General features: G+C 35.6%; 1 protein-coding gene across 2 annotated transcripts in view; it reads right to left on the bottom strand.

The window, feature by feature from the left end:
* The window catches only part of NEK7 (NIMA related kinase 7), a 160,510-nt gene that overhangs the window by 14,726 nt on the left and 118,923 nt on the right, over positions 1-26,861 (bottom strand). The window contains exons 6-9 of one of the 2 annotated variants that reach the window (XM_042976374.1): positions 25,829-25,937; positions 24,426-24,533; positions 10,183-10,277; positions 5,888-6,001 (exon numbers count right to left, since the gene is read on the bottom strand). In XM_042976374.1, coding sequence (XP_042832308.1) covers positions 5,888-6,001; positions 10,183-10,277; positions 24,426-24,533; positions 25,829-25,937 — 426 coding nt within the window. Of the gene's footprint in view, positions 1-5,887; positions 6,024-10,182; positions 10,278-24,425; positions 24,534-25,828; positions 25,938-26,861 lie in introns of those variants that run through there. The other variant, XM_042976377.1, reaches the window with a different exon arrangement.

Genomic DNA, 26,861 nt, shown 5'->3' with positions numbered 1-26,861 from the left:
CGTATATCTGGTATCTTACATGTGTAGTTTCCACATACTCTAATATGTAAAAAGAATGCTATCCTTCCGCAAATAGCTTCCTCCTTCGTTCATTATTACATGACGCCCTGCCCCTCCCCCCACCTGGTTACCACAAGGCAGAGGAAAGGAGATTCCAGATTAATATGGTGGGTGAAAATAGAGAAAAGAAAGATGAAAAAATGGAAGGAAAACATGAAGCGCTCGCTCACACAACACCCGAGAGTTTACTTCAGGCTGCGTGACCTTGTAGCACGCGCAGTGGGATGCCATGAGGCAGAGGCACAACAGCGCCTGGTCGGGTAGTGGCTCTGGCACTACCTGGCTCTCTATTTGCTCATATGTGAAATGGGAAGAATGTCACTGCCTTTATTTCTTTAGCCCGAAAGTTCTTACATGGCTTAAAAAAAAAATAGTGATTTCTCAGTTGAAAAAAAAAATCACTATTCCAATTTTGTTTAAAGCCATGTAAATATATTTATACTCTGCAAGAACCTATAAATATCTGAAATCAGTTCAGTTCAACTAAATATTTTATTATTGTTATGTATACATAATCACACATAGAAAAAGCACTGTACTTTTTAATCTTTATATTTTAAATGCCCGGGGAAAAATCAATGCTTGTCTCAAGAATAACAAAAATGGTGCTGGAAATTCTTCATGCATTTAAGTAAAGCGGGGTAAACTGTTCCTGGGAACGCAGAAAGGCAGAGGAATACCCCCTCCTCCTACCCTGCATTTCTCTTTAAAAAAAAAAAAAAAAGGAGGGGCACTGGAATGGAGGTTAAAGTAAAAAAGAAAGTTTGTTATTTATGAGGTAAAAGTCTATGAGCATTCATTCATTCTCCATTAATTCTCTGATTGGATGTGATCTTTTAGGTTGGTATTTTAGAAGATAATTGCATACTTGAGAAGTAGAGTCCCATTCACTGATTTTAAATAAGAACAGACACCTTTCTATCTGTGAGCTGGAGACATAAAGTGGCAAAACAAACACGTTTAATGAACAAGAGAAGCATTCAATGATCTGAAAACTGATTACAGGTTCAATAATTGCATTTCCAAAATTATATTTTGGTTTCTCCGTGTATAAAAAGAAGCAGCCCCGGGCACCTGGGTTGCTCAGTCGGTTGAGCTTCCGACGTCAGCTCAGGTCATGGTCTTGCAGTTCATGAGTTCGAGCCCCGCGTTGGGCTCTGTGCTACCACACAGCTCAGAGCCTGGAGCCTGCTTCAGACTCTGTATATCTCTCTCTCTCTCTCTGTCCCCCTCCCCTGCTCATGCTCTGCCTCTGTCTCTCAAAAATAAATACTAAAAAAATAAAAATGAAAAAAAAGGAGCCCTACTGAGTTAGCAAGTTTTCAAAAATATAATTAGAAGATAACCACAGATACTGACAGATACTGTGTTCTACAAAAGTAGAACATTTTTATTTACAATGACCTTGAAATGACCAGGAAGCTGGTAAATATCTGCTCTGGCAGTCAGCACAGATGGACAAGTGCTGCTACAATACAGCTGATTTCATTCAGGAAGTTTCAACCCTCTCACCCATGCTCTATATAGGTGTTTAAATTTGTTTTTGCACAAAGCATTGTTTTTTCAAATCCTGAGTTTAATTTCTACTTTCTCAAACCAAGGTTACCTTTATTCTCCCTATTTATTTCCATTTTTCACTTTTGTCTGCAAACCCTTGACTCAACTTCCCAGAACTTCCTTCCAAACTTATCTGTTCAAACCTAAAATGATGACAAGCTTCCCAAAAGCAACTGCCAAGGTACAATTCTGTTCAGTCTTTGCCATGTCTTCTCTACTTAATTAAGAATTTTTTACAATAAACAAAAAGTATTGAAAGAGACAGAATTTCCATTCTGCATGATATTAATGCTACAGATGTTCAAAAAATGTATTGGCTAAAAAGAACTCAGCACAGACTCACATTTTACCCTTTATAAATAACTGTCAATATAACTATTTGCTGTTGTTTTTCAACTTAAGAGTCATGAGATAACTGAGAGAACAGTGAAAATGCTTACTTTTGATGACCACTCCTGTGACTCTCAAAGAAATTAAATACTGAAATGGAAGGAAAAAAAATCTGTTTGTCTTATTTTCCAATAAATGGACACTGGGCATTTCCAGAAATGATGCTGTTTGTTGATAAGAATGAAAAAATCATACGGTGGGTGATATCAATAAAATAAAATAATCATAGATTCTGGCCTGTCTTTTGAGTAATTGTCTGCCTCACTGGATGGAAAGAAAGTTCTTTGGAGAAGTTTTTTCATTCATCCAATTGTCAAATAATTGGTGCATTTACTTATTTTTTCATTTATTCCTTTAATCTCACTCTTTCACTTCCTCATTCCATCAATCAATGGCTGAACCTTTTTAATATGCCAAGCCCTAGAGATACAGATAAAAAGCAGTTACTGCTACTCAGGAACAGGAGCTAGACAGTCTGGGGGTGGGAGGTGGGGGCTGTATGCAAAGAAAGGACTGCCATGCAGTGTATTGCCAAGGGAGGAGGGTATGGGGAGAGAAGAAAGGGGAGCAGGAAAACTTAGTGTGGGAGAGGATGCCCAAGCTTTGCTTCAAAGAGGTAAGTTAGCCTGGTAAAGAACAGGGGAAGGGGGATTTCAGAAAGAGGAAACGGCATCCATAAAATCATGGAAATTCATGGACCTTTGAGGATAACCTGCACTGGGACAGTTAGGGAAAGAAGAGAGTATCCTGTGATCAGTAGGTCTGGATAGATAAGCCAGGATCAGATTACAAGGGCGCTTTTGAGTCATAATTCCTTGTATATAGTAAATGTTCAATACATTTTAACTTCACGGATGTTAATTGCACAACACCAACAATCCCAAGTTTAATTAAACCTAAGAGATATCTAAGGAAAAATATCTATCTTTTCAACTCAAGATTTTTATGGTTTTAAATACAGTAGTTCCCCAGTGATACACGAATGAGACCATTACTAGAAAAAGAAAGAGCACTGAACACCAAAAGCTACTGTTTGCTATAAACAAAAATGTTTTACTAAGCTATAAAATATACACCTCCCAATATCATTCATGTACAGCTGACATATTTCAATCTATAGTCCTAATCATTTGTACATAATGATAACAGTATCATTCAAAAGGAAAGATTTGGCACCCGGGCTTATTTTTCCAAAGGACGCTATTTCTCATTTTTGGTTTGTAATGCTTGAATATATGAAATAAAAAACACCCCAAGCTTTTAAATGCTGAGTTCTTCTAACTGGAATGACTACACCTAGAAACAAATCTTATAGAGTTCCTTATTCCTATTGATCAAGGCTGGTGGTGGGCACAGCTACTATTTTCATGAAATTCTCCCTTCAAAACCTCTTTGGGCTGCAGCCTTAATAATGTAGCAGGAGCTAAAATCAATTTGATAAGCTTCCTAATAGGCATTTAGTGGGAAATTAATTTCCTTAATTTTTTTTATTTTTCAGACAGTTACAGAGCCTGCTACCGATTTAGCTGTAGAATGGACACTTAGCGAACTGGTCCTTTAATTAAGAGTTGGTCATTTAAGAAACTTTATGCTTTACTTTTCATTGTTCACGCTAAAAAATGAAATGGCAATTTGAACTTTTAAGAGATCTAAAAAGCCTACTATATAAGGAAATATTTGAGATCCCACTAAAGTATCACAGCATCAAAGCTGCTCAGGTTTTTTTGCTACCATAAATCCTGAGTAATTATGTTACAAACAGAGTTCCTACTTAAGGAGAGAAAATATTTATTAGCACATCTGCATCTCAAAGCTCTTGTTCTGAGAACTTTTCCACATAACTGAAAAGATTCGATTAACATTATTAGTCTGTATTTTTCGTACCTCATTTCTTTAGTAAGAATTCGTTTCCGTGTTTACCTAGTTTAATAGCCTTCTATTTCACCACAGCATCACGACAGATTTTACCAACATAAGAAACTGTACTGTCTTCTTTGGAAAGTACCCCATACAACATGTTTCGCTTTATATCTCTTTTCGAAACTGGTGACTATATAGGGTGAGCTAAAAAGTGGAATCTGTTTTCCCTTCCCAACTCTGAGACCTTCTATCTGGGCCAGACTTTGATATCTGCCCCTTGGCTGAGAATCCGCATATCCAACTTCACACTTAGCTGCGGTGAGGTAGCCCTGCAGGCAGGCCGACTTCAACGAACCACTAGTGGTATCATCATTAAAATCCTGCTGAAGGTCACCATGGTAACCGCCTGCTGAGGCTTCACTGCTGCACTCCGCATCTCCTAATCAGCTACCATGTGAAATGCAAATTCAGACAGTCTGAAAATTAGTCAAGAAGAATAGGGGATGAGGATGCAGATATGTGAAATATTCATGCGCTTCATGGAAAAAAGAAGACAGCATGAATGACACAACAAAGAACGGCCCCTGACATTCTTGCCATCATTTTGCATTATTGTTCACACCCTACTGTATTTCCAGGCCTATCATTCTGAAGTTGGTTTTGTGAAATGCCATATTTATATTCCATACCCAAAATAGTAATTAAAAATGGCTAACATAATAGCATTAACATCAAATAAAGGTAATATTTCTAAATCATCATCCTTGCCTTATCAGAGTTTATTTTTAATTACCGCAATACAAAGGCTATGAAACAAACAAACAACAACAACAACAACACCACCAGGCATCAAGTGATTATTAGTATCAAAACCACAGGGAAAAAAGGTACTTACAGCATTCTAGGCCCTCAAATGCTTTCCACATGCTAAAAATTCTTTAGAGAGATTTATTATTCAAGTTACACTGACTCAATTTTCCTTCTATAAAACTAAAACCGATTGCTATTCATTTCAAGATAGAGTGACAAGACTACCTAATAAGTGAATGTTATAATTGTTTTATATTTTCCTTTGCTCCTTGCCATTTCCCTTGGGCAAAAAATCTGTTGCTCATGAGAGGGTGAGATGTCCTAACTCAAGACAGTGTTTTCTCTGGGTATGTTCCCCAGTAAGCTTTCCAAAAAGAGTTATGTGAACAAATTTAGTTTACCCAAGATATTGCTGTTCTGCCTATCTCCTCCTTAAATACTGGCAAAATGTACTGGGCTAAAATAGGAGAGGTTTTGTTCAATAAAAAAAAAAAACTATATGTTGGGTAGAGCCAAAGCAACTTACTTCGATGAACCACCAAAGCAAGACAAGGATTCAGACTCAGATTTTAATACAGTAAAGTTTCCTAAAATTTTCAATCCCACCCAATATACATTTTAACATGTCTACTAATGACAACCTCAAAACATTTCCCACAGGGATTTGATGGCGACAGTGAGGCAATGACAAGTTAGATATGGTCGAAGGAGGGAGGGTAACTCTGAAAGAACAAGGTAGAGACACGTAAAGCTAAAAGACGTATGCTTCAAATTGTGGAAAACATGGATGAGAGGAAGTTCTGCCAAAATGGAAAGTTGTAACTGTTGGTCTGAGACTGTGAGAGTGACCAATTGCCTTATGAAGAAGGCACCAGCCATGCTGGTCAACGAGAGCCGGGGTTTGAGCACAGATTCTGCCCTTTGCCGTGTTCAGTATGCTGCAAAGTCAGCTACCCTTCTCATCACACCTAAGAACTGACCAATTTCACACCACATGCTGTGCTGTGTTCTACTCCACTTTAGGAACTGCAGAGTCAACCCTTTAAACAGTAAGTCTCCAAGAGAAGGAATACAGAATGAAAAGTGCAATTTCTGCCACCATACTTGTCATTTGTGTTTCTGGATTAAAAAAAAAATTTTTTTTCTTAATAAAATGCGAACGTTAGCGAAATGAACAACAGACAAACACATAGACCGACAAATGACTTACTTCCTCTGAATAGTGATCTGAAGGAAGAGGTGGGTAGTCACACTGTTCTATCTTCTTACACAGCGAGTACAAATTCATTTTGTCACCATAGAAAGGACTCTGTAACGCAGCCATCTGTAAAATGCTCCCAATGAAACTGATATAGTTATATGGTAACTTTTAAATGAGATTTCATCGAGTATATTACACAGGGGTAGAAACAGCTACAAATATTTTCAATAAAGTTATTTGGGGCATTTAGATTTTATGAATATTCCTTTCTGAGAATTATCGAGTAAGTTCTATAAATCTTATTACAATTTTTGGTTATTTTTGTCAACATTTAAAATCCCTTAAGGGAGAAATGGTTAGTGTGTGTGTGTGTGTGTGTGTGTGTGTACTTATACACACACACACACACACACATACACACCACACTCATACATACACATATGACATACCCCAGTATTAAGAAAAAAGAACATAAAGAAACTTAAAACGCTTTGTAAATATAATGCCATAAAAAACAACCAATCCATCTCATGACTAAACAGACCTCAGTGGTATATAACAACCAGGCAATGGTCAAAATATCGCAAAAATGAAACTGAAATTGAAAATGAATTATAATCTAAGCAATGGTCTGGGGAGTAGAATGTACAGCATTTCATCCTGCGTGACAGTTTCTGTAGGGAAGGATTATTCTGAGAAGAAAAACAATGCCTTCCAATCTGAATGTTATAACTGATTCTCAAGTAGTCTACAATGAACTAGAACTTCTTTTCTTTCGATAATGTCTCAAAAATACTAAATATGTTCAAAACCTCTCTGAGTCATAGCGGCTCCTTCAAGGCATCCAAATGAGATTTCTATCCAGAAAAAAAAAAAAAAAGACTCAAAGAATGATCAACTTTGAAAAAGACATTATTGGATTTAAATTTATTTTCAGACAAGGTTCTAAGTTGACATTTAAAGTGCAAGCAAGTACTGTGGTAAGCAGGGTTACAAACTAAAAAATTCAATTTAAAATGTTCGCATCCTGTTCAAAACCTTCTAAATCTTTGAACCGCAGCAGCAAGAATACAACACGGAGTGCGAGGCTGCCCCAAAGTCAGTCACCCTTTTCTACATGTGCTAATAAGTTTGATTTTGGAAGGACAATGTGTACATTCCCCAGACAGGCAGAGTGTGTGTGAAACACGCTAGTCCATGCTGTGCTACTCAGTGAGCGTCAGTGGGGACAGGACAAGCTGAAAATGGCTCTCATCTGTCTTCTGGTGCTCCAGACAGAGCTTTAACTCCTTCGCAGCCTTAAACGAGGAGGGGACGGCACTGGAAATCAAACCTGCAAAGTAGCTTGACACAGTTTTACCTAGCCCGCATTTTATATAAAACTTACATAAACCCATATGAAACCACCTCAGGAAAGGTTGTTCCACATGAGGAGAAAAAAGTAAAAACAATACGAATGGCCCTAAACATATAAAACCCTCCATCTGAGAGGAAATTTCTCGAAGAGGCGCTATCAAGAATGATCACGTTTTCTGGTTTGGTTTAAAATGCAAGGACACTTTACGATAGAGAATTATAAATGCCACCTTAGAAAAAAATACACCGTATATATAAACTATAGTCTTTCCACGTTTGCAAAAACCCTACGTAAATGTACATATATTCATTATCCTCTGTTAGGAGTTCATTACAGCACTTTTGTCTCAATACTGCAGAGTTAAAAAAAAAAAAAAAATCTGAATGTCCCCTAAGGAGTTAAAACAGGAATAGTATATTTTCATGCATCTCCTGCTTTGACAGATGAAAAATGTCAACTGTCCTGTTTTTATTTTCAAGCTTTTGCACTATTCATCTGGTTCATTAGTGCATCTCGATGCTGCCCCTGACAGCTGCTCGCCCTCTCCTCCCAGCAGCTGAATTTTTCAGGCTAATTTGATCCTCCACACTGAGACGATCGCTAGAATGATTGACTTGCTCCCTGACCTCCAGGGTCTGACTTTCCTGATTAGTATTCTGGGGGTGTCGGAGGGACGAAAGCCCACTGTCTGTCTTCGGGGCTGGTGGCAGCTCTCTTTTTTTTTGAACTGTAAGCCACCAACCTACAACCCTAGAAGGATGCAATTGCTTCACTGAACAATAAAGGAAACGTGTAAAACCTACTTTTCCATGTAAAGGTCCATGTAGCAAAAGCACAGCATCTTGATTTTAATTAGTAAAGTCTACTTTGTTGCATATCAATTAAAACTGTACTGCTAGTTTTTTTTTTTTTTTTTTGAGGTTTCAGGAATATTTGAAAGTCTAATTTTCTGAGTTTAAAATACATTTTCAAAAAAGCTTCCTGCTCCTTCATTGTTAAGAGTAAATTCTTAGTGGGATATAATATAAAATGTCTGAGAGAGGTTGTGGCCAATTTTTGAAAGATTAATTGCTGGGTATTTCTATTAACATTATATGGAAACATAACTGGAAGGAGACAGAACATAAAGGTAAATTAAATCTTTAGAAAAATTTTAGTCCTTTCCACATGAGTTGCACAGAGGAACTGAGAAAATTTACTGAGATGAGAACTATCATTACCATGATAAATACTTTTAACTCAAAATCGTCCACAACACATAAAACTCATGGATGTAGGAGTGTCCAAAGAAATAATTTCTGTTTTGGTGATCATTTTAAAAATACATAAAAATGAGACACTGCCTCTCAAAGCAAATCCAGAATGTGAAGAATTATTTCAGTTCTGATATAAGAGTCTAGTGACCCTAAAAGAATCAGACGAACTTCTCAAAAAACCTTCATTACCTTAATTGAACTTTTTCTCTTTCATTGCTAAATTTCATCTTGTTAGTGCAAACCAATTTGTTGTTTACCTTTAGATGTTTAAAAGGAAAATGCTGCCTTGATAATATAAGATTATGACATAAAGAAATCTAACGTTACCTAAACAAATATGAAATATTTAAAAATGTACAAAGTGGTATTTAAACATTGTAGCAACTTAATATAATCAAAATCAATTCTTTTCAGCGTTGTATCAAATTAGTGAGCATAATCTCTTTTAATCTCTAGTACATACATAAGAACATATTTTGTCATATCACTGATTCATAATTTTTCATAATAAAAATTATCCTACGAATGTTACCTAACAATATTTAAAAATCCATTCTTTAAAGTGGTCATTAGTCACTTTAGTTGGAAGAAAAAAATAAATAATCTCAGGTTCCTTAAATTAAAGAAATTTGAAAGTATAAACCATAATATATAATTAAAGATCATGATACACATTAAAAAAATAAACCTTCTGCTGCTTTACTTCCAAGTAATAGGTGGGCAATTAAAATACATGATCTCATCATATATTTCATTTAAATCAGGAGGACAGGAACACAAAATATAGAGTAAGAAATACAGTGGCTTCTGTCTATACACTTTAGATTTCTTTTACGTACGTTAAAACATGAAAGTGATTCCATGTATTATTTTCCTTCATTTTATTTTATTAAAATAGTTACTTAGATGTAGACTAACCTTTAATTAACAGCTCTGACTTAAAGCCTGTGTCACTAGGAAAATTATACCATTCGATTAAAACATAAATTTACAGAAGTCACTAGTCTTGAGTGCTTTTTCATACCATTACTCTATAATGTGGATGTAAAATGTGCTCATAGTATGCTTTTTTTCTATCCATCCAAATCACTGCATGGCAATATTTGCTAGAGGATCTATCTAGATGATTTCCATTTTCCTTTCATAAATTATCACCAGTAGAACAGGAGAGAATTTCACTAAGCTTTACCAATACAACTGTTTACTCACGGAAACAAAATTAAGTGATGACCTAGAAAAATTATCTATTTACCTACTATCCTTAAAGCTGAATTCCTCTCCGTAAGAGTGAAAGAGTACTGAAAAAGATATTCACCATACTTTCATGTTTTAAATCCATTCCATTATACTTCCCCTGCTATGCATGGATAAGCAAGTTATTTTACAGATGTTCAGGTGTACATTTTCATACATAAGATATGCAGAAAAACATTACATTAACATTACAAATATTTTTCAAAATAAAATTCTCACCAGAAGGAAACAATTTAAAAATATTTAGAGGAAATAAATGTGCAAGAATGTATAATTACCGTTACAAAAACAATTACTAAGTCAATGAATTAACCTTTCGTAACTAAAAAGCTAATTCTTAAACATCATTCAGAAATAAAATAAGTGTATAAGAATGGAGGAAATATATTATAGTAACTAAAATACGTCAATATACGGAATTTATCAACATTACCTACCTCATAGAGTAGACAGCCAAGAGACCAGATGTCAGATTTGAAGTTGTATCCATTTTCATGGATTCTCTCTGGAGACATGTAATAAGGTGTACCCACTGCAAAAAGCAAACCAAACAAAACAAGGAGTCTAAAAATGAAGATGCAGCTGTGGTAAGAAATTTTAGACACAAAATTCTAGATTAGAAAATATCACCAAAATAATTCTTTAGAATCAGAAAATGGTTTTTGCGAATACTTAAAACTTTTTAACTTCCTCTACTCCCTGACCCTTATACAGCACAGCAACATCTATCCTATATTAAAAAGGGTGTGGTGAGTTGAACTTTATTTCCTTTTGATCAATTCAGGGAGGTTCTCGGGAGCATAACTAAAGTAAAACCAAGGAATTCTAACAAGAAAATCTACTCAAGTGATTCACATTGGCTTCATTTCTTTATTAAAAAAAAAAAAAATACGGCTTGCATATCTCAAATAATCAAGCATGATGGTGTAATCATGTACTTAATATAAACATTAATATATAACAATTTAGTAGAGTGTATATAAATAAATCATGCTCATTAACTTTAATAAACATTCCTTATAACACAGTTGTGGCTCTTAAAATTATGAATGATATAATCATTACCCTTCAGTACCCTACCTACTACCACTTTTGAAACATTAGAACAGACTTTTGTGCATCAAAGGGTTACACAATAACATATGTGAAAGGTCACGGACATCCCTAGAAAAATATCTGAGTTATTACTACTGAGACTTTTTTAAAGACAAGATACTGTAGATAATTTTTATTTTTGTTTCTTTTGACGTGCTTATACATGTTTCCCCTTTCTATGGCCATTTTACAAAATGCTAACATTATAAATCATAATGTAATAAATTAATATTTATTAAACATTTAAAAGTAAGCAAAGGCATGTAAGTTATTTTTTGAAAGGTAAAAACAGTTAAGTGACGTTCAAAGCGACTATCTTCAATTTCAGATACAGATGGCTACTTCACAATCATTAGCCTAAGGGTTTTTTTTTTTGCCAAATAGAGACCCAAAGTTTGAGAACGAGATTTTAGAATTTTACTTGCTTGAGGAAAACCTACCAAAAACGATGCTGCTACTCACAGAGAGAAGGACATTTCCCTTTTTCTATTAATTTTCAAGAACTCCCCAGACAGCTAGCGTAGATCTTGATGAGACTGTAACTCACAGTCCTGAGCAGGGGTATTTAGTCAGAGACCACTGGAAGAGCCACAGCAACAGTCAAAGTGTCATTCTCAAAGGCAGGAGTCGGTTTTCCAAAAGAATAAGGTTGCAAACTAATAGTTGTGTGTGGAAACTGTGCTGCGCTGAAGGTGAAAACGTCAGGAACTACGTATCCACAAGGAATCCTATCTGTACTGGAATCCATTTTTACTAAGAATGGAGGGTCCTAGTCACAATGGACGGAAGGGTAGTTTCTATGAAAGCGAAGAAATGAAAAAAGAACAGGACCATAGGAGGATAAAATAAATTTAAATAAAATATGAACTAGTCAAATATGAAATTAGTTAAGACAAACCTTAAGAAATAACCTACTTAACTGTAGTACTTATTTCGAGGCAAGGAAGTTTGCCAATGTCTGTCAGGGTCAGAAAAGCTAAGAAACTTTCAGAAACAGCAAGGATTAAACAATCTGAATTGTTATCGGGTAAAATAAACATGAGCTCTCCAGCTTTGGGAGCTTCAACCACCTTCACTTGTAGCTTGCATCAGCGACCCTGATTATTGGAGGTATTTACACCCTCCCTCGACCTAAGGACGGGTGGTGGGTACACTTGGAATAATAAGAGGGCTCTGCACAGGCTCCTGGTTTCAGGACATAAAGCAAGTGAGTGGCAGTGAGGAATGTGCAGAGAGAGGCTTCACGGAATCCACAGGGGGCAACTGAAAACACTGAGGCTTGAAGGTTCAGAGTTTACCAAAAGCAAAGGTAATTTTAACCAGTAGCTCTGGGAAACCTGCTGATACATTAGGGGTTTGATAGGAGTGTGAAAGATTGATGATAGGGAAAAAGAACAAATGCTAGCGTTTTACAGAGATTAGCCCCAGCACAACACCTTAACTGCAACACAACTGAACTCACGGACGACCCACAAGTGAAGGAAGCAGAGGAAAAGAATGATGAGGGTATTCGACTGAGCTAAACTTATAATGTAAAACAGTTTAATGGGAAGAAAGGCCTTTTCGAGTGAGCTGCTGGCGGTCATTACAAAAAGTGACGTATTGGGTTAACACTGACACTGCAAACTTAGATGCTGATTCCTCTTCATATTATAAACAACAAACTTCTTTAGGCTAAACAGGCGTATTTCGTTTTAATATTTCAGGTATACAGATCTTGAATATATTAAAATGTAAATCTAAGGATGCTACTCACCTTTTGATTGACACATTTCCAAAAGAGTCATTATGTAGGAAGAGGAGAAAGTGTGTATCCTGCACTACAATTATTAATTGGATAAAATCATAATTAACTGCGGAACACGGCAGAAGAGGGAATTTCCACTCGCTCCCTCTTACATGCTCCCTAAAGTGCACCTCCATCCTGGACAAGGCTCTTCTACTGACTGACACTGAGCAGAGAGGTTGCACCCCATCACATAAACAGATTCATCCTTCCTCTCTACCTAGCAGAGAGGTCAAAACATTTAAGTGCTCAGGAAAATATGAAATACATTTTCATGCAGTGATAGGTCTTCCACATTTCAAATTTAATGGATATATAATTATTTCCTAAAAGCCTTTTACAAAATCCACAACAGCTGTGTCTATTATTACTACTGCCTCAAGAATGTTGTGACTTAACAACTGTACAAGAAAAGGGAGAGTTATAGAATGATATGATTAGATACTAAAACGATCATGCAAATTACTGTGTGTTGAGGCGCATGGAGACAGCAAGTTGTGTAATTTTACTAATCTTTTGAGAATTTATGGCTGTAGATAAAATGGGAATATATCTTACCATAGCAGATATTTATTTGGACCTCCTGACATACGTGAAAGTAAGAAATGGATGATAACGTCATAAAAAAAAAAGAAAAAACAGTAACAGAGAAAGGCTGATATTAGGGGAAAATTGCTAACAACTAAAAACGCTATTGGATCTTTGAAATATACTAAGATAATCATTCAAATACAAATAAGATGGGAAAAGCTTCACACTGTGTATACTCTATTAACAATAAATACGTTCCAAAATTTATCCTCAACAAAAGAAGTTCTACATTATGCTTAAGAGTCAAAAAATTCTGCTAACATGTTATTATGGAATACATGACTAAATTAATTAATAGCTTCCATATTATCAGAACAAGTTAGATGCAGAATTTTTTCAACATTTAGTACTACAATTTCTGCAAAGACTTGAATTGAGAAAAAATAGAACTACTGAGGCATCTGTTTATAGGTTAGATTGGGTTGCTATTTTTTTTTTTTCTTTTCCATTTCGTTTTGTTTGTTTGAAACAAACAAAACCATTCAAAGGGCAAAACCATTCAAAGATCAGGAAACCTATTTCACATCTTACCTCACTAACTAGCTAGGAACACTTAACTAACTTCTCTTTTTATTCACTTCCCTCACCTCTAAGATGCAGTGATGAGAAAGAAGAGATGATTTGTGAGACCATTTTGCTCTGAATTCTGCAGCACTCATAAAAAAACAAAACAAAACAAAAACCTACAAAAATCCAGATGGGAAGTAAAATGGAAAAAAGTAATATAGTCCTTTTTTTCTTTAAGCTATTACATAGGAAAGTGGAGTGGAGTGTTTTAAGTCAGAGAGTACAAACAAATTCAGTTTAGAAATGTTCTCTTAGAATTAAAGCAAACTGCAGAAATGAAAGCTTTGAACCTTTCTTGTTGGGAACATTAAAAGGACCCTAATCATCTTATATCTCAGTTTGATTTCAAAAAAACACACAGATAGACACAACTTCGGGGAATAAGAATTAATTTTCATTCTTTCCTTCATAATCTTAAATCAGCCCAGAAACTATGTTGGCAGACTTAACAGAGAGAGGCCAAATGTATTTAATTGTAAGTATTATCTACGGTTAATACAGAATGGCTGGGTGGTAGAGTAGTATTTCTTCTGCAAAAGAAAATTCTAAAATAAAATTTGTCATCTTTTAAGTGCAACTGATGACATTTAAGAGCTTTAATAATGCTGAGGGAGAAAAACTCAGAAAATGTTACTGTTTTTTCTTTAATTTTTTAATGTTCATTTTATTTTTGAGAGAGAGAGAGAGCGCGCGCGAGCAGGGGAGGGAAGAGGGAGACACAGAATCAGAAGCAGGCTCCAGGTTCTGAGCTGTCAGTGCAGAGCTGGAGGCGGGGCTCAAACTCACGAACCACAAGATGATGACCTGAGCCTAAGTCATACGCTCAACAGACTGAGCCACCCCGGGGCCCTGAAAACGTTATTGTTATTGTTACCCTGCTCTAGGGACTGTGTAAATGCATTATGTGAATTATCTGGCTGAACTTTTACCAAATGTTTAGTGGGTCCCTACTATAAGGCACACACTGTTCTAAGTGCTGGGGAGATAGAACTAAACAGACTAAATCCTGCCCTCATGGGGCTCATGCGCTGGTGACATGGGGATCATTATGAAGTGATCTCAGGAGATATTACTACTGTTACCTCGTTTTAGAGAGGAGGCATTGGGAGGTCACATAATTTGCCAAAGATCACAAAATAGGTAAGGTGTGGATTTGGAATTCAAACCAGGTATTTCAAACTTGCTTTTAAATAAACAGTTATTCCATTAAAACTGACCACTGTGAAATATAACTTAAAAAATAAAAACAAAACAAAACAACAACAGAAAACTGTATATTTTCAAATAAAGGAGTAGAGAAGCCTTCTAAAAGTCAGTATGTACATATGAGAAGCCAGGAATCAGGGTCTGGGTTCAATGGGCTACATGTGGAAATTCCACTACTCTAACAGCTGCTCTGATTATTTCAAATACATCCTTGTTACGGTGACTGAGAGGTGAAACATGCAGTTTAAAATCAGATAGTAGCTTCTTCTTAGAGCCATTATTTAAGTCAAGAAAGGACAGAATGTTAAAAATAAATCCGTGAAAGTAGCCTATAGCACTGACTGAACATATGCTGCCTTTATGGCCCCAAACCACGTCAAACTATGAAGGGGGATAAGCCAAAGAAAATCCACAGAGAGGTGCTAGGGAAAGGTGTGGGAAAAACCAGTATGTGACCACAGGTGGCACTTGGCACCAACAATGAAACTGTTTTAATGCCTGATTCAAGAACACTAATTTTCCAAGCTGAAATCAGAAGCTATATCACACTTGGAAATAGTGTGGGGAACATGAATTGTGCACTCAAGAGACTCCAGTGTGAAAATTCTGATATCTGGCTTGAGTGATGGATGGCCATGCATTTACTCTTCTGGCAACATCACAAAATCTGAGAACTATTTATCTCCTTGTGGAAGGTAAAGAGGAATTCAAACAATCCTAACAACAACAACAACAACAACAACAACAACAAAATTCCCCCGCAATGGGTTTCAAATATTATATAGCACAAGGATCAGTATCAGAGAGTTCTAGTTACCTTTTTTTTTTTTTTTAATCTATGCCATTTTCAGGATATACAACAAACACATGTAATAGCTAAATTCACACATGTACATGCAAAAAGAAAATTCTCCATCTTTTCTCTTCTAGGGGTCATTAGGAAAGCAAGTAAAAAAGTGCCATATTGCAACATTATTAATCTAATTATTCTCATTTTTCTCCTTTGCAGCAGACAGGAAACACTTCACTGTGAATAATAAAAGCAACTCCGAAGCAAATAGATTTGCTTAAATGGTAGCTAACTAATCTTATTTACTTATACATACCTTTGGAGCAGATTGGCCTTTCTAACTAAGTTTTGTTAAAATTACTTTTTATCTCCTATATTCTAGTCTATGATGGAGTAAGCCACTCAAGAAGCAGGACTGGTATTAAGGAGAGAAGTCCCTTGAGGATTAAATAAAATTTTGCTAAAAAACAAACAAAACAAAATTGCCAATGCACTAATAGTAATGACAGAGAGAACTTGTCTGCAAAATTTGTATTATGTCAAGTATGGTACATTCTTCCCTAAAAGTAAAAGTACATCACAGTGCAATAAAACACCCATAATGGTCTATAATGAAAATGTGAAATTTTGATGTCAAAATATCTGCCAAAAAAGAAAGTGCTTAATTTCAACAATGCAAACTTCCATTAAACCTCTGACTTTTAAACAGCTTCATCCTATCCGTCAGTCTTTAGAGGAAGATCCAAAAGATTCTCCATGAAGTCTACTAAAATAGTGTGTGGTAAGCAGAATTCCGGCCCCCATAATCTTTGCCCTCTGGCGTCACACCTGTATATCAGATGTTACATAGCAAAAGCGACTCTGCAAACGTAAGGCTATAGATGTTAAAACAGACCGATTATCCTAAATCATCAGTAAGATATGCAAGGGAAGGGGCAGGAGAGATTCAAAGTGTGAGAGGAATTCTACCTGCCATTGTTGGCTGTAAGGATGGAGAAAGAGTTTAAACCACTAAATTTGTGGTAATTTGTTAGGGCAGAAATAGAAAACAAATACAAATGTGTTAATGATCCATGCATTGCATGGGAGACTGGAACATTCAATGTGCTGAGAACCGACTACACACCAAGAACTACACTAGGTACTGGGGGGCTAAGGAGCAAAGTATATGGTTTGAAAATTGTTCGACACCTTAAAACTCACTGGGTTATTTGGGGATGGTATGAGATATGTTTTCTAAGTCTTTTTAGGGAAGGCAGGGGAAGCAGGAAAAGCCAATACATTTACCTTAAGAAGACTAAAGAATAAAATATGGTCTTTCGTAATTTAAATGAAATCTGGTTTGTTCACTAATTGATATGACTGTAATTTAGGTAATCACAACTACCTTAATGTTGAATTAGAGTAATACAAAAGAAATTAGTTCATGTGCTACATGGCACTTAATCCAAGTTGGTATCTGAAGCTTGGCAAGTAATAATTTTTATTATAAATTTTTTAATTTGACCAAAATAAGGTCTCTATCACAAACACATCCATCAGGGATAGCTATAGATTAACTGATCAAGAGAAAAGTCATGAGGGGTCAATCCTACGGTGAGCTTCATGAATTATTCCGAATTTAAAAATAATTTCTCTGAAAAAAAATCATAATCATTATAGTAATCTCTCTGCTCTTAGAGTGACGAAAATTCCCTATATATGGCTACTTCTCTATTCACCATTCCCATTGAGAGTCAATTATGCTTTAGTTGCAGTAGCAACAAATATATCACACACACCACACACACACACAAACAAGTAGAGAAAGGCTACAAAACAAACCACAGACAAAATAAACCAGATAATTTTTGCTTTATCTCATGGCCGTGGACAATGCTCACATTTATTATGTATTATTTCTGGTTCTCCTCTTCCTGACCACACGGGAGAATTATGCTACCCGATTCCCTTGAGATAGGTAAGGCCACGAGACTTGTTTTGGGCAATAAAACAAGATTGGTTGTAATTTGTGTTACAATGAAGCAGAAGAATTTAATTAAGAGCCAGTACGTGATTGTCCATGTTGCCTTACCCTCACAAGCTGACAAAAAGCTATGTTGATAGGAAGATAACATGAGATTGAAGCTGCCTGAAATGACAAGTCACTACATGGAGGAGGGCAGCTGCCCGAGAGGGCCACACAAGGCCCACAGTGGGTGATGAGACATCATATGCTTTAGCGCCAAGCCAGCTGAGATTTTGGTATTACTCCTTACTGCAACATAATCTAACCCACATGTACTGATACATTCAATTAAATTCATCCTTTGATGTGCAGCCAGCCTCTAAGCCCATTCATCATTTAATCAATATTTAATATCTATTATGTGCAATGCCGTATTCTAGGTGTTTGGAATACATCAGGAAACCAAAAACACACAGAACGCTTTCTTAATAAAGATTAAATTTTAGCTGTAGGACAGAGACAAAAAGGACGAAGCATAACAAATAAGTTATATATCACATTAGATCAGGTGGCTGGGTGGCTCAGTTGGTTAAGCATCTGACTCATGGTTTCAGCTTAGGTCATGATCTCAAGGTTCTTGAGTTTGAGCCCCACATTGGGCTCTGCACTGGCAGCATGGAGCCTGCTTGGGATTCTCTCTCCCCCCCTCTCTCTCTGCACCTCCCCTGCTTGCTTGCTCTCTCTCAAAATAAATAAACATTTAAAAAATTTTATAGGGGCTCCTGGATGGCTCAGTTGGTCAAGCATCCGACTTCGGCTCAGGTCATGATCTCATAGTTGGTGGGTTCGAGCCCTGCATCAGTCTCTGTGCTGACAGCTCAGAGCCTGGAGCCTGCTTCGGATTCTGTGTCTCCCTCTTTCTCTGCCCCTCCCCCTTCCCTGCTCACACTCTGTCTCTTTCTCTTTCTCTCTCAAAAATAAGTTAAAACGTTAATGTTTTTAAATTTATATAAAAAAATTACATAGCATATTACAAGATAATAAGTCCTAATGAGAAAAGACAAATTATATAAAGTAAGGATCAGGAATTCTAGGGTGGTATAGGAGTAGAAGTCAGGTTCAGTATTAGAGGACCTCAATTTCTTAATTTATAACAGCCATTCTACCTACTTCTAGAATATTGAGGAAAAGAGGAGAAAATGTGCTTTAAAACTGCTTGTAAATCATCAGTGCTATACACATATTCATTGTTACTGTTGTTGCTATTTAATAACAGGAGAGGATTCCTCTGGGTCATTATTATAGGAAATAAGGGTAGTATTGTATGATTTTACTAAAAATCATATATTTGGAATACATAAAAATTATTCTGTGTATTCTGCTATGTTTTTCAATATTTAAAGGTAAAGATACTTGATCCCTTAGCAAGCTACCTCTGAGTCAGAACATTTGCTGAAAAGAGGCTTTAGAGTAAGTTAAGAAGTAAGTGTACCAAAAGTATATTCTGTGTTTTGTGACGTGAGAAAAACTACACCTTGACTGCCATGTTCCTATTTCACAGATTTTGGCACAACTGTAGTTTTCAGTTTAGAAGAGCCACTTCCTTAGAAATACGAGCCAAAGTTGCTGGTAGACAGAATGGTTATGAACACAGACTTCAATATCCTAGAGCTCTATTTCCTGTTTATTTCTGAATCCTGGAGCATCAAGAGCAGTGACATCCAGGAGAGAGAGCAAACTCTGCTTTCATATGTGGGTTCCTATGCAATGTACAGAGGAGACTAAGGCAATTGCAGATGGAAATAAACAACAACAAATAAGAAAACACTAATAGAGTCGGAGAAAATGCCACCAGGTACCGATACGGTGAAAAAAATAAACTGTTGGGAGAGTAAGCCCACAGTTAGGAAGCCGTAGGCCACTCACTATCTTCTAGCTATACAGTCCACTTATCTCTCTGTGCTTCCATTTCTTTGATTCTGGAATGGGAATAATCCATATCTATAGCTCACATATATGTGTAAGGATCTTAGGGAATGGAATGATTTGCAAATTGCACAGAGATACCATGCATGTTATTACCCACCTCCAGAAACACAGCGAACACTGTAAATGACTAATTCAGGAGAATATCTAAGAGTAGGTAGAAAAATCAGAATCTGTCTTTAAGTAAATGGAACAGCATGAAAGCACTGTAAACACAGACCAGTGTTTTCCAAATTGCAGGTCATTACTAAGTAATAAGTTGTAAAACCAATTTAGTAGGTTGCAGCTAGCATTATTTTCAATAAAATAAAATAGGACAATATCAGAATGCATTATAGTTGTAATATAAAACACTGTCACATGAAACTTTTGCTTCAATTATATATGGTAATGTTCCTATGGGGTCACAATGTTGCTGGGGTCATTGTAAAGAAATTCTAAAGCCATTTATCTAGACTGTCAAGAAGCTTGATTCAAGGGAGAGAGATTTGTCCTCATTTAAATTTTAAGATGTAGACATATATATATAACAGATTTTCTAACACCTGTAACATTTATAAGGTTGATAATATGAAAAAAAAAACCCGTCAAGATTCACAGGGATATATATAATCCTACAATTAGTCTCCCTAGCAACACCCTCTGTCCAAATCAATACAGAAGCACTAAATGAAGATCTGACTTCCCATAAATTCATGTACAAAACAAAAGGAGGAAGGGGACAAAAACAAAAGAATTGTCTAGATCACAGATTATAGGCAGTGACACCCTTCCTGTTCTATGGGCTGATGAGCTCATGTGTATCTCATGGTATCTCTGCTCAGTTTTGGGCAGCACATCCTAAGAGGCACTCAGAGACAAAGGAAGGCAACCACCAGGACAAAGAAGAACCTGAAAACAGCAGACAATACTGGGCAAGATTATCCTGAAGACAATGAAACAAGTTCATGGTTACAGTCTTCAGGGCCCCTCATGTTACTCTCCTACTACGAAATTCCAAAAGCTTGCCACTGCACCAGGAATGAGATGTGAACTCTTCTCACATCTGGCCAAGACCCTTCCTTCACCCTCCGCCAGCAAACTTTCTCCAGATTGAGCTTAGAGCGTATCCTGCCTTTGTCCCTTTGCGTAAACTGTTCTTCAGTCAGCCTGAGACCTTCTTCCCCAGGTCCCAGGTAGCTGGTTCTTCTGCATTGTGATCTCTATTCAAACACTGCCCTCGCTGAGGCTTTGTCTGACCATGTCCCTTCTAAAATAATTCCCCTCCTAGTCATGCCCTGTCACATGGCTAACAAAAAAAACAAAGATATAAAATGATTATCTATTCCCTCTCACCACAAGATATGATCTATGAAGATGACTTTGTCTTGTTTAGGCTTGTTCCTGGCCCCTAGAATAGAACATGCATAAAGAAGGTACTAAAACTGTCTTTTAAATGAATCAATTCAGGTATTTTAACAGAATAATAAACTGTGCGTGAATTCCTTCTCTCTCCCTCTTCTTTCTCTACATCTTCATCACCACCACCACTGTGTTAACATAAGCAACTTAATGGCACATTACAGTGAATGAAAACACCTTTATGTTCATTGCATTATTAGGTTAGGGATTGGGTAGAGATTAGGGCACAGCATAGAATAGTTATTACCCACATTTCCAGTTTTATAAATTTGGAAACTGAGCCTTAGAAAGTTAATAGAAGGTTTGATCAAGGTCCTGCAGAACAATGGACATGTCAGTTCAGATGTCCTCTATTCTTTCCAAAACACCATGCTATTTCTTACATTCAGAACAAAGCAAGAGGAAAAACAAGGCTGGCATATAATGAGGTAGGGATGTGTAGTCAATGATAAGAATGGAAAGTTATAGAGGACACCAAACACTAAAGGACCCTGACTACTAAGCTAAGGACTTTGCATGATATTCTTTAGGCAACTGGGAACCATCAAGGATTTGGGGGACAGTGACAAAATCAGATAATCTCTTTTAGGAAGATAACTCTGCCGAGAATACACAGAGTTGTTTTTTGTTTTTTAATATTAGAAATAAGGAAGAATATTTTCCTAGTTTAAACATGAAGTCACTATGGATTAAAGAAGAGGGAATAGAAAAGAGATATTTGATTCAATGTATGTGGTGGGAGCAGTGAGGGAGTAGAAGAAAAAGTGAAAGTTTCTGAGAATTGTTTTCAATTTTGAGGATTTGAATATGGTTTGAACATCCAGCAACATGGTATTTTGTACTTGTAATTTTTAAGCCTGATCCAAGAAATTATCTATGTATATTATCCAATATTCTATGTTGACATACTTTTGATTAAAAAAAAAAAAAGAGTACTGAATACTGATTCAAAATGTGACTACCTATATAACTTTATCTGCCACAGAAAATGTGAGAGGGGAGCCTGGGTGGCTCAGTTGGTAAAGTGACTTGGGCTCAGGTCATGGTCTAGCAGTTCGTGGGTTTGAGCCCCACATCGGGCTCACTGCTGTCAGCACAGAGCTTGTTTGAGATCCTCTGTCCCTCTCTCTCTCTCTGCCCCTCCCCTGCTCATTCTCTTTCTCTCTCTCTCTTACAAAAATAAACATTAAAAAAATATTTTTTAAAAAAGTATTTTTTTCTCAATATGAGAAAAAATGCTTGTGAAAGAAATTCTTTTTCTTCTAATTCATTCATCAAAGAAATGATCTCATTGTTACTTCCTCACTGGCTGTACTACAGGCTATGTCTTAGAATGTTATGTAATTATTGTCTTAGAATGTTATGTAATTATGTGCATCCCCATGTATTTTACGCATACACACATATATACCTGCATTTTTACATAAAACTACACGACCTTAAGTAAACCGATTTAGATAAAACCTGGTAATACTTTCTTAATGAATTTACTCTCCGTATCACATAATCTGGACTAGCACATCGCCTACGCTTGAAGATGCATTTTGTAAGCCCTGTTTAGAACTTTTGTATGAGGCAGTGGCAGGCAAGCTAAAGAAGACCATCTCCAAAACTGATAAGATTGGAGTTTCATATACTGGCTCCGAAGGGTCAGGTGACTACAGCATGCTCAGAGTGACAGTCTGCAAAGCAGCATTTAAAAAAGAAATGCATGTGCACGAGCATGGGTACGTACAGGTGTGTGTGTGTGTGTGTGTGTGTGTGTGTGTGCGCGTGTGTGTGTGTGCACGTAGCATTTCTAAGTAAACAAATGACAGAATGCTCTTAAGACATTTGTTATTCAGGTGAGTAACAAAGTGAAAACATGTTTGTTATTTTTACTAGTGAGAAAGGACATTGACATGGAATGATGTTTTCTTCACAGAAATCTATTATTTGCATTGTAAGAGTTGTAACTTCCAAATAAAACTTTATCAAAGTCCTACTGAGATTTATGCATTTCTTATAGAATTTCATATCAAATTTTCTTATCAGGAAAACCTGTAATCCTCTATAAAAATAAAAGTAAAGTGAAAGGGAACAAAACAGTATTAATATCAGTTGAAACTTTATTTTCTTAAAGTACTTGACAAAACTAAAACTCTGGGAAAAGGATAAAGTATTATCTTTCTACCACTCTTTATAGCTTAGAATCCAACATTTTGTCATTCAGCAAATAGTGACTGGGTGCCTACTTATGTGCCAGGTACTGGTTTAGACATAAAAATTTAAATAACAAGTTCAAGTTCACACAGAATCTTGCTAACAAAGCCAGAAAAACTTTAAAAGTTCTAGTCAACTAATTCAGATGCTTGTTTCAATACTGTGCTTAGTGTAACTCACTTATTCTTCATCAGGCCATTTTAAAGTTTTTATTTCATATTTACACACAATTTTATACAAAAATTTAATGGTTTTCATTGAAATTATGACACCAAAGATGGGGTACAATTAAATTAAAGTCATCTTATTTTTATCTTAATTCTTATTTTAGTCTGGTTGTTACTATGTTATCTAAGTCTTATATTAACAAGGACAAAATGTAATTTGAAGAGTTTTAAGAGAAGCTCTGTCACTCTTTTTAGGTTATTTGGTTTAAGAATTATTTCTTAGAAATGATTTCTTCCTAGTAATTTCTATTGTTTCTAAAGTAGACAACTGTCTTTCCATTGCTACTACAATGTTGTAATAGCTACATTCATTCTATTTTAGATATAAAGGACACTGCCATATTATTAACTCTAGAATGAATAAACAGCAGATATCTTTTACTACATTATTTAGGGGAATATTTTCCTTGTTAGTAATAGACCATGTTTAGGTTTCCTCTCTGCAGTAATCACAACTATGTGTGTTATTTTAATAACTAAACATTTACAAATTATGGTATTTTTACAGTCAGGTGAAGTCCTCTTCCAAGATATGGTTAAATCATATTATTTCAATATTGTTAAATGGAGAATAAAACAAATGCTCTATGGCAATTGTTAAAACCAGGTTTGTTTATTAGCATTTTCTTTTACCAAGTGTCTACCTGGAGTCAAATCAATAGAAGTACCCAACTGTCATGTGAATGAGCACATTATACTGATAGAGAGCTGTAGGGATCTACTGAGGATCCGATGATTTTAAAAATAGTTTTATTTAGAACGTAAGAGCTGGCATATAAATAGTATGTCCCTTATGTTGTTTTTAACCACACACACACACACACACACACACACACACACACACACACGATAACTGAATGAAATTACACTGTGTCTCTTACCTAAAGAATGTGCAGCTGTGGTTTTAGAGCTGAAAAACCGACCAAGCCCAAGATCTCCAAGTTTGACCACTCCAGTGGCTGTAATGAACACATTAGCTGGTTTTATATCTGTGAAGAGATGAAGGTATCAGGTGAAAGATGATATAAGCTTAGGTATTTTCAAGAGATTAAAATAGAATAGAATTTAGAATATAGAAATTAGATATATAGAATATGTATATATTAGATATATAGAATATAATTAGATATTTAGATATTTAGATAATTAGATACATAGAATATATATATATATATTAGATATATAGAATATAGAAATATAGAAAATAGAATTTAAAATCTACCTTAAAAATGAAAGTCAGTTTGAATTTTGATCCAATTACTTTATTTTCAATAATTTTGATATATCCTAATATTTCTGATATATCCTATTATTTCTGAGTTCTCTGATAGAGAAATAATCATCAATGCAGCACCATGAAGATAGCTAGTAATTTTCATTTAAAATGCATTTTTTTGGGACGCCTGGTTGGCTCAGTCGGTTAAGCGGCCGACTTTGGCTCGGGTCATGATCTCATGGTCCGTGAGTTCAAGTTCCGCGTCAGGCTCTCTGCTGACAGCTCTAAGCCTGGAGCCTGCTTCAGATGCTGTGTCTCTCCCTCTCTGCCCCTCCCCAGCTTGCACTCTGTCTCTGTTTCTCTCAAAAATAAATAAATGTTAAAGAAAAATTAAATTAAAAAATAATAAAATGCATTTTGTTTTCCATTTTCAAATCAACTTTTGTGAAATTCAAAGCACAAAATAAATTTATTTCCATTTTATATCAATGTTAAATATCTTACTAAACATTACTTTGTTGATACATTTACATAAAATATAAAATTATAACTCTAATCTGAACATAACTAGATGACCTTAGAAGTCATAATTGCTTAAATAAACTACACTGAAATTTCTCATACCCCAAATCAGAGATACAATCCCTAAGTGTTGTAATCTTTACATGTTCTGTCCAACTATTAGACTGACAATCAAGAATACATTAAGAGCTAATGCTGAAAATTAAAAAATGAAGTTGGCCATAATATACATTGTTCATCTGAAAAGGGAATCTTCCTTATGCATATTCTGCTTTCCTACATCTTTTTTTTTTTTTTTTTTTAATTTACCAACATCATCAGTAAGATGCTCAGAAGAGGCAGGCAGAAAAATAACTAATTCTCATTCTTATTTAAAACCAAGATAGGGCTTTAGAGGTTTTTCATTCTAGTAAATAATAATTTGGGAAAAAAATTAGCCAAGAAAGCATGATGCTATGCCCATGATTGGAAGGCATTTATTCTTAAATTGCCTAATAACCTGCATCGTTTAAACAACATTAGAAGCCATTCGTGATTTTACCCTACCTCTATGCATGACGCGTCGAGAATGCATATGTTCCAATGCACTGCAGAGTTGAACAAAGTACTTCCAAACAGTCCTTTCAGGAATTAGCCTCTTTTGTTTCTTAAAATGCTTTTTAAAAAATTAAAAATAAGAATTAGAGGAATTAAAATATCTTAAGACCAGATCCTGACACACCAAATGCCTTGTCAGAAAAACACCTACTTTTATCTACCTATTACCAACTAAAAAGCATATGACTTCCCACAGTGAGATGATTCTGAGAATTTTACCTGACATATTAGCTTAAATTTCTCACTATTATACCTAAAGTTAGCACAGGCCATATAATGCTACATCTTTATGATGTCCAATATTTCAAAAAATTAACATCTATATAAAATAATTTCCTAGCCTAAGAGGACGATGTCAAATTTCATTTTAAGAAAACCCAGAACAAAACAGTCTAGAAACCTGAAGGTAATTATGTTCATTAAAAGACAATTCTTCTCCTGACATTAAGTTTGACTATAGAATTCCTTTTAAATATTGAACCACCTTGGTGATTTGAAATATCAGTTAATTTATTAAAAATTAAATAAAAGAGATTTATATAAAAAGTTTTCATGAATATTTCATGACTATTGCACATTACAAGTCAAACCTGTACTTTGAATGAATGAAACTAAACTTCATGGAAGAAAAACATCATAGGAAGGTCAGGGCAAAAATGGAGCACCAACAGACTAGTTGGGAAAGAGTGGGCCATCACGCATAAGAGGGCAATAGCCAAAATAACTGCTAAATCAGAGGTAGATATTTATGCCCATTTTTTATATTACACTTGCTAGAAGAATGTACTAATAACATACTCATTTAAAAACAAAGTTCTTCATTTCCTAAGATTCACCAAGATTCATTACATAAAAATTATATTTCTAAAACAAAAATGCAACTGGCTTCCTACTTAACAATATTTATAAATGACCAACATGAATACTACATTTAAACAAGTCTTCATGGAATTTTCTGATAATTTTAATATAGGTATTAACA

Source organism: Panthera tigris, chromosome F3 (genome assembly GCF_018350195.1).
Source record: "Panthera tigris isolate Pti1 chromosome F3, P.tigris_Pti1_mat1.1, whole genome shotgun sequence".
In the NCBI taxonomy this organism is placed as follows: domain Eukaryota; kingdom Metazoa; phylum Chordata; class Mammalia; order Carnivora; family Felidae; genus Panthera; species Panthera tigris.
This window is presented reverse-complemented; position numbering and strand designations above follow the sequence as displayed.